This window comes from Dama dama, chromosome 8, assembly GCF_033118175.1.
Source record: "Dama dama isolate Ldn47 chromosome 8, ASM3311817v1, whole genome shotgun sequence".
Lineage (NCBI taxonomy): Eukaryota > Metazoa > Chordata > Mammalia > Artiodactyla > Cervidae > Dama > Dama dama.
The window spans coordinates 39,905,080-39,917,516 of NC_083688.1; the positions used below are offsets into that span (position 1 = coordinate 39,905,080).

The following is a 12,437-nucleotide window of genomic DNA, read 5'->3' on the forward strand; positions in this document are numbered from 1 at the left end:
GTGTACCTCTCCAATAATATAAACACTTGAAATACTGCAGTAAAAGTTGCACCACCACTTACAGAGGACGTCACTAACAGGTAGGGAAGTCATCCTTAGTCCACTTTTGTTTTATAAAATCTACCTTACATCTATGCGTAGCCACAGTATTCATAATAAGTAGTCCCCTTCTTTTTTGGCTAAATGTTGAACAACAATGCTGACCTAAATTTACATTATTATGAATTATCTAGCCACTGAATTTCTTCCCTCAAAAATGGAATATAAGTACCACTTTCTTATTTAGAAATCAAGAGCCAAGGGTTGTCTTTCAAACTTTTATTTAAGGGCACTGATCCATGATAGATGTTAGATCTTGTTGAACGCAGCCACATCCATAGACTGTACATACTCATCGAAAGCAGTGATCTGCTCCTCCAGCATGTCTGTCCCAACTTTGTCGTCTTCAACTACACACTGTATTTGAAGTTTTTTAATGCCATACCCAACTGGAACTAGTTTAGCTGAAAAGAAGATCGAAAAAAATCTTAGAATTGACACAGTTGGAAACTATGCAGATGCCAGTGTCAAAAAGAGAAGACTAAACTCACAAGAGCCCCAGACCAAGCCGTCTGCTTGAATGCTTCTGACACACTCCTCTAGTTTTGCCATATCGGTCTCATCATCCCAAGGTTTCACGTCTAATAAGATGGAAGACTTGGCGACAAGTGCTGGTTCTAAAAAAATTTTTAAAGTGTACAGGAAACAGCATTGTTCAAACAATTCCTTTTGTCCTACTCCAAGTCACTTAACAAATTTTAAATGTGTTTCTAAATGGATCATCTCCTTAGCCACACGAAAGTACAGAACACACACCTTGTGTTTGTCACACACATGCCCACTTTCTGTTGTGCTGAGAAAGAGGTGTTGAGTTGTGTGACAGTTTCTTTCCCACAGTGGAATGCCACAGCTGCTACCTTTAAGAACAGCTGCAGACCAGTAGCTGTGGAAGTTTTGAAGCTCTACTTCAACAAAATGGGGAGGAAAGGAAATTACTTTGGAGGTTAGTTTTTTAAAAAGATTATTCACATTATGAAATCTATTAAGTCAATTAGACACAAATTATAAAATGACCCACTTTTGGCTTTCTTTGACTCATACTGGGCAAGGCGTTCTTCTCTTAGCCTCTTGGCTTCTTCACTTTCCTGTAAAGGAAAAAATTTCATGTATTTCACAAAATGGGTTGCTCCTCAGTTTAAAGCTAGTGGGTTGTAAGAAAGACTGGCTTTGTCAGATAAAAGCAAATCCATCACGAGCTCAGCCGAAAGATGGTGATTTGATTTTATTCATCATGTAGCCGGTCAGAAATTTTAAAAGGCAGGTAATTTTAAGTGAAACCAGGGTTAAAACCCAGGGATTTTGGCTACAGAGCCTGCGCTTAAGCACAATGATACACACATAAGTCAATTTATGCCATACCTCCTCATCATCAGATCCAAAGAGATCAATGTCATCATCATCTTTACTATCTGTAGCTCCACTTTCTGTGGTGTCTTCCACATTAGCAGGGCCATACTTGCCCAAAGCTTTCTTCACTCCTGGCAGGCTTGAAAAAAAAATTAATCAACTATTACTAGGTCAGCATGATGTCCCCTTTCATCTAAGTTCACATGAGAGAAACTTGTTTTCTTTACAATTAAAGAATCTCTTTTGTTTTAAGAATTTACCCTTCAACCCTCCCTGGTAAATACTTTTATATATATATGTTTAGCTGCTCACCCAACAAAAATCAGTACCATGTGAAACATTATATTCAATATGAACAATGATATACTTTCAGAATGAGTATTTCTATTTGAGATTTCATTAAGTATGCTCAGTTCCACTCTTAGTGAACTGGAGTCTACCTCCCCAAACTTCTATTTTGTTAGCAGTTTCAGAAGATTGGAGAAGGACTTGCTCATCCCACAGGTGGGCCCCCCCATGTCAAAGTCAGGCACATTGGCAGGGCAGTATGGGGAAAAGCTGAATTGCTGTTTTTGATCAAGTAAAATTCATATTTCATGGCAAGACAAAATAAAAATTGAAAATAAACTTTTTCTTAGTTTATTTGAACCACCTCCCTCCCCTCTAGGCTGCATTGTGTATGTACATTAACCAACCCTCTTAAAGAAATATTTCTTCTTAATCTTGGATCATGATGAACCATGACCTGCTTTGCACTTGTAGATCTAGAGTATATAAACAGTCATTAAATAATACATTAATTAATGTACGGCCTTGTCTTACTTATGTGGAGGGAACAGTTGTCAGGTTTTGGAGTTTTTCAGAGGTTATAATCCTCGGTGTGGCTTGAATAAAATTTTCTATTTCCTAGATTGACCAATTTTTTTCTTCAATATGGTCACGTTCTACCTGCTACGTGAAAAAACGGGAGGATTTTGGTCTCTTGGCCCTTCTCAAGTCATGGAGAAATATCCCAACAAAACTAAAATATCCGGAACCCTAACTTGTCACGGGAAAACCCTGAGTTTAAGCTCTGAAAGCATTCTATTTTTCAAGCAAACACAAAAATAATTTTACCTGGCCTTTTCCTTCTCATAAGATTTGATGTGATTATACCAACGGAGGGCATGACACAAGTCGGCAGGTGGTGGGCCGGAGACGGCTTCAAATACTGCCACATCTGCTTGTGATGGCACATACCTGCCGATGATACAAACATTAATTACACACACTTTTATAAGGAGAGATACAAACACGAGCAAATGAATGACAAACGCTACGAACTCGCCCTTTCGTCACCGGGGCACCTAAGCTGCTTTGTCGTTTGTAAGAAACAAGCTTCTTAGGATCAGAGATCATTTACTTGGTTCTCCGCGATGCCCTGAGACATGTTTGCCACTCAGTAGACCTCTTCAGAAATTGCAATTGCTAACATGGAGCTACAGGCTTACATCTGTTAACCAAGCAAAGACGTGGAAAAACCTGGTGGAGTTAAGCATGCGGAAAAAGCACATTTTAACCCTTGTTCCCTCGCAACCCCCTCCCCCGGCAGGGCCCTGGGACCGGGTTTCCCTTCCGTGAGCCGCAGCCGAGGCGGCGCCACGTGGCCCCACCAACCCGGCCCTGCCCGACCCGGGCCAATGCGCTCACCCCTCTATGTAACTCTTGTCCGCCAAGTAGTCGTTGAGCACCTGGAGGCCAGAGGGGCTTTTCAAGTCTCCAAAACCCATGGCGACGGCTAATCTAGAACTGGGAGGCAGTCAAGAAAAAGAGGCGCGCAACCGGTAAGCGCCCAGCGCAAAGAGGAAAAAGGGCCGCAAAAGGCCGGAAATCCCTTATATAGAAACGGAGGCGTTTCTCTCCGAGGCCCCCGGCCGCAGGTTAAAGGTCAAAGTACGTTAAGATTCTTCAAAGTAAAAAGCAAAGGCTCTGAATTAATGGCCCGCAATTTATCCGTTGGCCTTTCTTTGCGCTTGGAAATCAATTAATAAAACCGGTATTTCTTAAATTGCTACCTCCAAGGTTTTCGAAGACTCTAGGACCCGCCCTCTGGGGGTGCCGGAGATGGCCGAAAACGCTCGGCCTCAGCCGACAGGCCACTTCCGGCGGAACTGCGGGTCCGAGCCGGCCCCCGTCACCCCCAACTCCACCCCGGCCTCCTCCCGGGTGCCACGCCCTCTGCCCCGCCCTCTGTTAAGGCGACGGAAGTTGCCGAACTCTATCAGCCGGAAATTGTCGAACTGCGGTTTCTAGTCCCTCCCGGCTTTCCGTTCTTCCAGGCCTCGGCTGGCGGAGATACCCGAGACCGCCATACTTAATAAGCAGCCCGGCCTCTGAAGGGGTCGGTGTATTGCAGACAATTCTGCAGGGTAGCCTCGGCGGCTCCAGGGAGAAGGTGAGGTCGTGTTTGGGTGAGAAGGCTGAGGTGCCCCAGCCCCCGCCGTTTGTTTATTGACGAGACTGTTTCCTTTGTCTCAGCCCACTCATTCTCCTCTTGTCCTTGACTTTGCGCCGCGTTCCACCCCGCCTCCTCGGGAACCCCCGAGAGCCGGCAGGTGAGGGCTGTTAGGCAAGATCTCTGGTCTGATGGAGCAGAGAGTAGGAGGAAACCTGGAGGCCCTGGGGAACGCTGACCCGAGTGCACCTTGTGGGTGACCTTCCCTTTGCAGGGGAATCAAGACAGTCCCCTTCCTGGAGAGGACCTGTGTCAGTGACTTAGGCCTAAAGACTGAGCCTTTTCCCCCAAATTAACATATTCCTGGTACAGGGCATCTTTGGCCGCTGTTGCCTTAGCAACTGTGCATGCCTCTTGTTTTGTGTTTTGGTTTTGTGCAAGGGCTGCATTGGGTAGCACTTACCATTTTCACTGGTGGGGAAGAAGGGGACATTTAAACAGTTGGCCCAAAGGTTGCACTGCAAATGACAAAGCTACCTTGTTTAAATTTGGGGGATCTAATGCATGTACATGTACTATAAAAGCGTGGATCAGATACTTCTGTTTCTGAGCGTATAGAAGATGTAACACGAACTGTTTCTGATGAATAAACATCAAGTTGGTTTTTTACTGAAAGTCTCCCCCCCCCCCCCCCCCCACTGAATTGTATGTGTATCTTTGTGTGTGTGTGTGTATGTGCATCTTTAAGCACGGGGTTACAAGGCTGCCAGAGCACCTACACTCTTTAATGCCAAGAAAGTGAAAGTGATGGCCAGATGGTAGAGATAGAACTCAGTTAGCAAATAGTTATTGGATGTCTATTATAAACTAGAAGTGAGTCCGCAAGGAAGAATTAAATGGGTGACATGACTGGGGAGTAGTTACGATAGTTTTAGTTAGACTGGTCTAAGAAAATCTCCCTGAGAAATGCCTTTTAAGGCAGAAATTTGAAGGATGAGGAGGGCCCAGAAAGATCTGAGGAAAGAGCATTTCTGTCTGAGGCCTCGACCCCTGGGAAGATGAAGAGGCAGTGGCAGCAGAGTGGAAGCCAGGAGACCTTTTAGGGGGCTGTTCTAACAGTCCAAGCAAGAGATGATGGTGGCTTGGAATAGTGAGGGAGAGAAGTGGATGAATGCAGGATACATGGTGAATGTGGAGTGGTATTACCCCTGTTCCAAAACGTGTCCAGTCTACTTTTAGAAATGATTCATCATTAGCACTTTCCCATCTTATATTTTGATTTTTTCTGTTCCTGCAAGGTAGCCAAATAAGTGTAAAGCACTTATCAAAGTTTTGCAAATCTGTATTTCTTATGTTGGGGTTATGCAGTCTTCCATTTGATGCTGAGTGGTCAATACAAATAATCCTTGTGGATTTCCTAGCTAAAGTAGGCACCAGTTTCATATTGTATTGGACATGAACAAAATAGTAATTAAAAATTTCACACTGTTGTATGAAATATTGATTGTTGATTTTGAATCTGTCCTGTTCTGATTCAGCATTGTTTTGTCCATATGACCAAGTGAATGGACAGGAAACTCTAAAAGATCAAATAACTTTTCAGTGTTTGCTTATGTACACCTTTAATTGGTGTTAAGGTATGTAACCCACTTTCATTTATTTCGGTAATTCAGCAAATCCTGCAGAGAGGGCTTCTCAGCTGCAGCACTTTAGGTAATTCTATATTATGGGAGATTGTCCTGAGTATTGTAGGATCTTTAATAGCACCCTGACCTCTACCCATTAGATGCCAATAGGTTTCCCCTCATCATGACCACAGACAACTTCTCTGGACTTTGGTAAATGTTCCTGGGAAACAAAATTGTGTAGAGAACCACTCTTTTAGAGCTTACTGTGTGCGAGCCTTGGGGGTAGGCATAGAAAGATTCAAGAAGTTCAGAATACGGTGGAGGGGTAGAACAAGCACATAAATAATTGCAAATCTGAAAGATAAGTGTACTACTTGACACAGAAAATGGCACTCCAGAGTTTTTCAAGCTTAGGCTTGTGAATATCTTAGGCTAAGAATATCTCAGGAGCATTTAGTAGATAACTGCTCAGAACATAGAATTTTGGAATGCATATTAGCAGGAAATGAAGGCAGAAAGGTAGGCTTTATTTTATATAGCAACTAATGATAATTTAATTCTTGGAATTTATTTTACTACATAGTTGTATTTAAGTTTGACCGTTTGTTTATAATTAAAAACAACAAAACTGCCTTTTGTATAGAATTAGAAGGCTCATATTTATATACTAGCAGCTCTTCCTTAACTTCTTGATGATGTAAAAGTCAGTTACTTTATCTGAGATGGAGTAATCTCATCTCTATAATTTGAGAAACAATATCAGGACTTGTGAAATGTTCGATGGAATAAAATATATATATGAAGTGCTTTAAAACCATAAAATATTACTGAAAAGTTTGTTATTGGGATTTTTTTTTAATCATAACATAGCTCTTCTTTGTTTTATTTTTAGCAGTATGTTAAGGATACCTGTAAGAAAGGCCTTAGTAGGCCTTTCCAAGTCTTCTAAAGGATGTGGTGAGTATTTCTAAAATTGCATTTGTGGGCCCTAAACTGTCTATCTTTGTAAATTCATAGGCTTATGGAATGTTTCTTGAAAGACCCTAAATCCATAATAGATTTTAAATAAAAATAGAAACAATGTTGAGTCAGTGGTTTGTTTTTATTATAATAGTTTTTATTAAACATAGAATAGTTGAATAGAATAATATAGCTTTAAACAGTTCATAGAAATGGAAAGTAGTAGGAATTGCCCATCAGTGCCAGAATGGAAAAAGCAGTTGTTCTGCTTTTGAGAAGTGATCTTCCCAGGAACATGTATTCAGTGGCATTAAAAGTTACAACTGGGGACTTCCCTGGTGGTCCGGTGGCTAAGACTCTGCGTTTGCAGTCCGAGGGGCCCAGGTTTGATCCCTGGTCAGGAAACTGGATCCCACATGCTGCAACTAAGACCCAGTGCAGCCAAATAAAATAAATTTTTAACAAAAAAAAAGTTACAACTGGGACTTCCTGGCAGTCCCATGGTTACGGCTCTACGCTAACAGTGGCAGGAGGCGTGGTTCAGTCCCTGGTAGGGAACTAAGATTATACACATGCCACAGAGCAGGGCCAAAAAAGTTACAGCCTAAACTGCTGTTAAAAATAGACAACTCTATTCCATTTGGTATTAAGGATTGGAAAAGCTTTCCTCTAATTCAGTATTTTAAAAGTTTGCATCTAGAGAAATAGAAGGGAATAGGATAAAATGAGGAAAAAATTTAGACCTGTGGGTTAATTATTTAACCATTACCCTCTGCTCTAATAACTTGAACTCTGTTAATTTCATCTTCACCTCAATTTTTTGGATGATCAGTTCGAACAACTGCCACAGCAGCAAGCAACTTGATTGAAGTATTTGTTGATGGTCAGTCTGTCATGGTGGAACCAGGAACTACCGTCCTTCAAGTAGGCATTAATTTTAATTCTTTATTTTTGTGCATAATCTGATTTTTTAAAAAAACCATTTATTTCTTGATACTGTTTACTTCTAAAATTTTCAAGATTCCTTGACAAATGCTCATTAAAGTACTGTAGATAGTAAAATTATATGAAGATAACTTTGATTTGAAGTCTTGGCATATCAGAATGAGCTTTTTTGTTTCTGACTTTCTTAATGAACTTTGGCAGTTCTTTTGTTTCACTTCTGCCTTACAAATAAATTCCCATTTAGAAATTTTAAGTTATGTGAAATAAATTATCAGTTAATATGAGTAAGTTTGGGAGAAAGGTAATCTTTGTTGTGAGCCTGCTTGATGCACATTTACAGAACTTTCCTATTTTTAACAATATTTCTAGGAATGTGTCCCACAAAGCAGAATAATGGAGGGTAGTAGGTTCTTGAATTTATGCCCTAAACACTTAATTTCTCCAATTCTTCCAGAACTAACAAAATTGGTCATGGAGAAGTAGTGCTTTATTCCATTGTAAATTATTGCAGAGCTAAAGGCTCTATTCATTTTAGCAGTATAACAAAAATATGTTCAGCATACAATGGAGAGTATTTTGGCATGTATAGGAGGTGGTAGAAGAGATGTCAGAAATATCTCAGGTGATCCCTGAGAAGTTTTTAAAGGATGAATAGGTATTTATATGTGGACAAGGAAACTTCAGGTCATTTAGTACTGGTGAAACAAGGTATGTGTAGAAGAGGAGATAACAGGGAATTAGAACTGTGGTGTTGGAGAAGGTCTAGTCATTAAAGATAGTCAATGCAATGTTAATGAGCTTGTAGTTTGGCCCATCAAGAGTTTTCATGGCTACTAAGCAGTATGACATTGACTGTAGAGGATGGTAGTTTGGCGATTAAGATTAGAATGAGACAAGGAGAGTATATCTTGCATTAGTGGAGCAGGAAATAAGAAGGCCCAAAATAGTGGCAATGGAATGGAAACAAAACGGTATATTCATGAGAGAGTGAGATGTAGATAGGCATTTTGGAATGATGAAGAGCAGAGGAGTTTTTGTGATTTCTGGCTTTGTTATCTTATTTGGGGATATATAGGAGAGGACAGGGCTTACCTGTGGCTCAGGTGGTAAAGAATCTGCCTGCAATGCGGGAAACCCAGGTACGGTCCCTGGGTGGGGAAGATCCTCTGGAGAAATAAGAGACAGAAATAGATTGAATTTTAACTGTCTGAAGAACATGCACATGTAAATGCCTGCCTACATCAAAAGAAGTGGAGGACTGTCAGGATTGCAGATGAAGGTTCGAATGTAATCAGTATGTAAAATGAGCTAGTGTGAAGGTGGGGACAGTTGACCCACTGCATCTAGCACACAGGAAGACTTGGTGCATTTTTACCAAGTTGTTAAAAATATTGAAAATTGATGAGATTGCTTTAGAGTGAGGGCTAAGGATAGAATAACTAACTTTCGAAATTTAAGTGCATTTATAGACTCAGAGAAGGAGCAGGGATAATTGACAGAGCTGAAATAATCCCCCTCACTAGGCAAATGGGAACTGAGAAGAGCCCTTAGCCAACAGTGGGGAGTCCTGGGCGGGATATATGGGGCCAAAGATAGAACCAGATTATAGTCACCTAGATGGTGTGAAATGAAGTCTAATCTAAAGGAGGAGAGCTCATCAATGAGGAAATCCAGGGACATGAAACCACTGAGACAGAGTTTGAAGGAGGAATCTTTGTAGAGAATGGTTCAGAGGAGAAGTGAGTAGTCAAGCACAGTCTGAGGACGCTTTATCCAGTTTTTAGGCTTGGTGAGGATCTTTAAAGAGGTATCTTCAGAGCAGACAGAGGTTGGAGTCAAGAACAAAGAAAAGGAGGAAAATCTCTTTGAGAATGAAGGTAGGATGAAGATGCAGATGTTTGGAGGCAGGAGTTATTAGATAAGTAGTGGAGGGCCTCTTTTTTTGTTGTTTGATTTTTGTTTGTTTTCTTTTTCCTGTGTTTTAGACAAGACACGGATGAGTTCAGGTTATTCTAGTGCAGATATTTTTTACTTTCTCTTCTAGGCTTGTGAGAAGGTTGGCATGCAGATTCCTCGATTCTGTTATCACGAAAGGTTGTCTGTTGCTGGAAACTGCAGGATGTGCCTTGTTGAAATTGAGAAAGCTCCTAAGGTACTTAATACCTAAAATTACACACCATGCTGTAGAAGGTAGAAAACTTTAAATTATGCAGCAAGCTTTGTTTAGAATCAGTATTGTTGTAACCAAGAGTCTGGTCCTGTTTACTTCTATCTATAAATTTTTCTGTGTGACTGATTCTCTTCATTCCACAACTGGAAACACATTGAAGAAAGTACTTTATAAGTTCAAGTCCTATATAATTGTAATGTTTAGAAATTAAAGGGACCTTCTTAGAGCAGTCAGTATTTCCAAATGGCTATATGAGACACAACATTGGAAGTGCTTATGCTCTGCCATTTTTCACTAGAGAAAAGGGTTGAAGTGAGAAGGTTCACTTTCAATTTAACTGTTTTGGCTTATGCAATTTTAGTTCAGTAGTGCCTGCTCATCAAAATAGTTATTTGATGTTCTGTTTCAGAGCCTCTTATTAAAAAATCATATAAATTATTATAATAAAATTAAGATGATGTCTTATTTTTAAGAGAAATGTATATCTTAATGTATATACCGACTATCATAAATATGAAAACTAAAAAACCCAGTCTTCAAAAATACTCTGTTCTTTGCTTGTTTTCAGATATCTGATTTAATATTTTTATATATTGGATTACTTATAATTACAAATAAATTTGTATAATTACAAATACTTAGAGATTTCTTCATTGAAATTCCAGGTTGTAGCTGCTTGTGCCATGCCAGTAATGAAAGGTTGGAATATCCTGACAAACTCTGAGAAAACTAAGAAAGCCAGGTACTTTACTGTTAACTCAGCATAGTGACTCTTCTTGGCAGAAGATTGCACATTTCAATATGTAGACCTTCCCCTAGATGAGAAATTCAGTATCAGACTGAAGAAGTTGTGCTAGGCTTTTAGCAGCAGATGCAAGTAAGTACACATGGAGGAGGTGAAGTCAGGTGTTTTATGTTTTTGCGTCTGTAGTGGAATCAGCATTAAAAACCCTTGTTTAGAACCTTGCTCAGCTTGTGATGGCCGTGAGTCTGGGGCTCATTGAACTGAGATTATGGCAGTGATATCGTACTGTACTGGCACTGATTATGTTTGTTTTTGCTTTGTTTCATGTTTTTCTGAATTAATGCCTGAGTTTTCTGAGGCCCATTCAGCAACTTTTGATAATTCTGTGTTAAAACTCATAATTTTCTAGGTTCTCTAATGATATTTTATTCCAGATTCATAAACATTTTTTAAATTACATATTTAATATTACTTTTATGATAGTTAACAGTGGTGTTTCCGATAGTAAATATAAAATCCATACTAACTATATGAGAACATACATTTGTCATGGTTATTTAGATAGCCTATGTGTAAACCATTTTGAATGTCAGCAATTTACTTAAGTTTGTATATTACAATTTTCTGTACAGAGAGGGTGTGATGGAGTTCTTATTAGCAAATCACCCACTGGACTGTCCTATTTGTGACCAGGGAGGTGAATGTGATCTGCAGGTGTGTAGTCTTAATTTCTTAATTCTTTTGGTTGTCTCAAGTTTTAATTTTGTTAGCAAAATTAGGTTAACTCTTTTGTAATCTACTTAAGGACCAGTCCATGATGTTTGGAAGTGATAGGAGCCGGTTTTTAGAGGGGAAACGTGCTGTGGAGGACAAGAACATTGGGCCATTGGTAAAAACCATTATGACTAGATGTATACAGTGTACTCGCTGCATCAGGTAATTATTTTTCTGTCTCTCTCCTGGAACATCATTTGTATTCTTAGCTCTAATATTCACAAAACTTGGTGGAATAACAACACTGGAAAGGATAGCAATTTTTATTTGGTGGAAAAGAGGGATGCTGTATTCGTTGTTTTTTACATAAGCCAATAGAGTGAATACGTTTTCAATTTTAGTTAATAGCAACTTCAGTTGGATTTAAAAATCAGAATCTGCAAGCATTAACTTTGTGATAACGAGCTGCACACATGATTTGTAGAGTTTCCTATATGTGTGTTACACCTCAAATGCCAGCATTTATTATTGATCTTTATTTAGGGACTGCACTTACCATTGAAAACAAACCTTCTTAGTGTTTTAAAAATCATTACCTTTGCGATAAGAAGGGAGGTAATTTTGCGGGTTTGACCAGTTGTTTGGTGCATTTTTATCCCGTAGGTTTGCAAGTGAGATTGCAGGAGTGGATGACTTGGGAACTACAGGCAGAGGGAACGACATGCAAGTTGGCACGTACATTGAAAAGATGTTCATGTCTGAACTGTCTGGCAACATCATTGACATCTGCCCTGTAGGTGCCCTGACCTCTAAGCCCTATGCCTTTACCGCTCGGCCTTGGGAAACAAGGTATTTATCATTGTATTTTTTGTCCTTTACTTCAGTACTGTTCAAAAAAATTTAAGATTCATCTTCTTCCTGAGTTCTAATTGTTTTGGTCTGCTAAGTTTTTGTTTGCTTAAAGTAAAACCCTTTTACTGGAGTGTAAGTTGTTAGATAGATAGGATGAACCTGTGCAAGTCAGTTGTTGTTTCCTTGGAAATTAATTCCAGAGTACTTAATCACAAAATTATTTACTTCTTCCAAAGAGTAAGATTGTGTTGATTTAAAAAAATGTATAGTTTCCTCTCATTATATATTAAATTTTCAACCATGTATACATATCATACTTTATTTAATCAGTTCTTATTAGACCTTTAGTTTATTTCTATTTCTGTATAATTACAACTCTATGATAAATATATTTATAGTTTCTCTGATTCTATCTCTGATTCTTCTGATTAAACTAAGAAATTAAATAGATCATTGAAATAAATTTAAATACTTTTCAGGTTCTAGAAACATATTAAATTGCCCTCTAATTTTAAACTCCTACCATAGTATATGGGAGCATCT

At 39.3% G+C, this 12,437-nt stretch overlaps 2 protein-coding genes and 2 non-coding genes across 5 annotated transcripts in view; 1 reads left to right on the forward strand and 3 right to left on the reverse strand.

The window, feature by feature from the left end:
• Nucleotides 1-305: 305 nt before the first annotated feature.
• On the reverse strand, nucleotides 306-3,308 carry EEF1B2 (eukaryotic translation elongation factor 1 beta 2). The gene is made up of 6 exons (XM_061148926.1): nucleotides 3,136-3,308; nucleotides 2,563-2,685; nucleotides 1,459-1,585; nucleotides 1,118-1,184; nucleotides 591-716; nucleotides 306-503 (listed from the first exon to the last, which is right to left on the reverse strand). The coding sequence occupies exons 1-6, from the start codon at nucleotides 3,213-3,215 to the stop codon at nucleotides 349-351; spliced, it is 678 nt and encodes a 225-aa protein (XP_061004909.1). The 5' UTR covers nucleotides 3,216-3,308; the 3' UTR covers nucleotides 306-348.
• Nucleotides 857-990, reverse strand: LOC133061072 (small nucleolar RNA SNORA41). The gene has a single exon (XR_009693905.1). It is a non-coding gene; the product is annotated as a small nucleolar RNA SNORA41 (small nucleolar RNA).
• LOC133061071 (small nucleolar RNA SNORD51) lies at nucleotides 1,262-1,340 on the reverse strand. Its single transcript, XR_009693904.1, has one exon. It is a non-coding gene; the product is annotated as a small nucleolar RNA SNORD51 (small nucleolar RNA).
• A 421-nt stretch (nucleotides 3,309-3,729) lies between the features above and the next one.
• Nucleotides 3,730-12,437, forward strand: part of NDUFS1 (NADH:ubiquinone oxidoreductase core subunit S1) — a 31,002-nt gene continuing 22,294 nt past the window's right edge. Inside the window, exons 1-8 of one of the 2 annotated variants that reach the window (XM_061148927.1) lie at nucleotides 3,730-3,880; nucleotides 6,401-6,465; nucleotides 7,301-7,392; nucleotides 9,458-9,565; nucleotides 10,249-10,325; nucleotides 10,961-11,042; nucleotides 11,134-11,264; nucleotides 11,706-11,891. In XM_061148927.1, the coding sequence (XP_061004910.1) occupies nucleotides 6,405-6,465; nucleotides 7,301-7,392; nucleotides 9,458-9,565; nucleotides 10,249-10,325; nucleotides 10,961-11,042; nucleotides 11,134-11,264; nucleotides 11,706-11,891 (737 nt within the window). In that variant the 5' untranslated portion in view covers nucleotides 3,730-3,880; nucleotides 6,401-6,404. The remainder of the gene's footprint in view (nucleotides 3,881-6,400; nucleotides 6,466-7,300; nucleotides 7,393-9,457; nucleotides 9,566-10,248; nucleotides 10,326-10,960; nucleotides 11,043-11,133; nucleotides 11,265-11,705; nucleotides 11,892-12,437) is intronic. The other variant, XM_061148928.1, reaches the window with a different exon arrangement.

Coding starts and splice junctions, on each gene's coding strand:
- EEF1B2 (XM_061148926.1), bottom strand. CDS start 3,215: ATGGGTTTTGGAGACTTGAAAAGCCCCTCTGGCCTCCAGGTGCTCAAC. Junction 2,686..3,135: donor GACAAGAGTTACATAGAGGG/GTGAGCGCATTG, acceptor TATCATCGGCAG/GTATGTGCCATCACAAGCAG. Junction 1,185..1,458: donor TTGGATCTGATGATGAGGAG/GTATGGCATAAA, acceptor TTTCCTTTACAG/GAAAGTGAAGAAGCCAAGAG.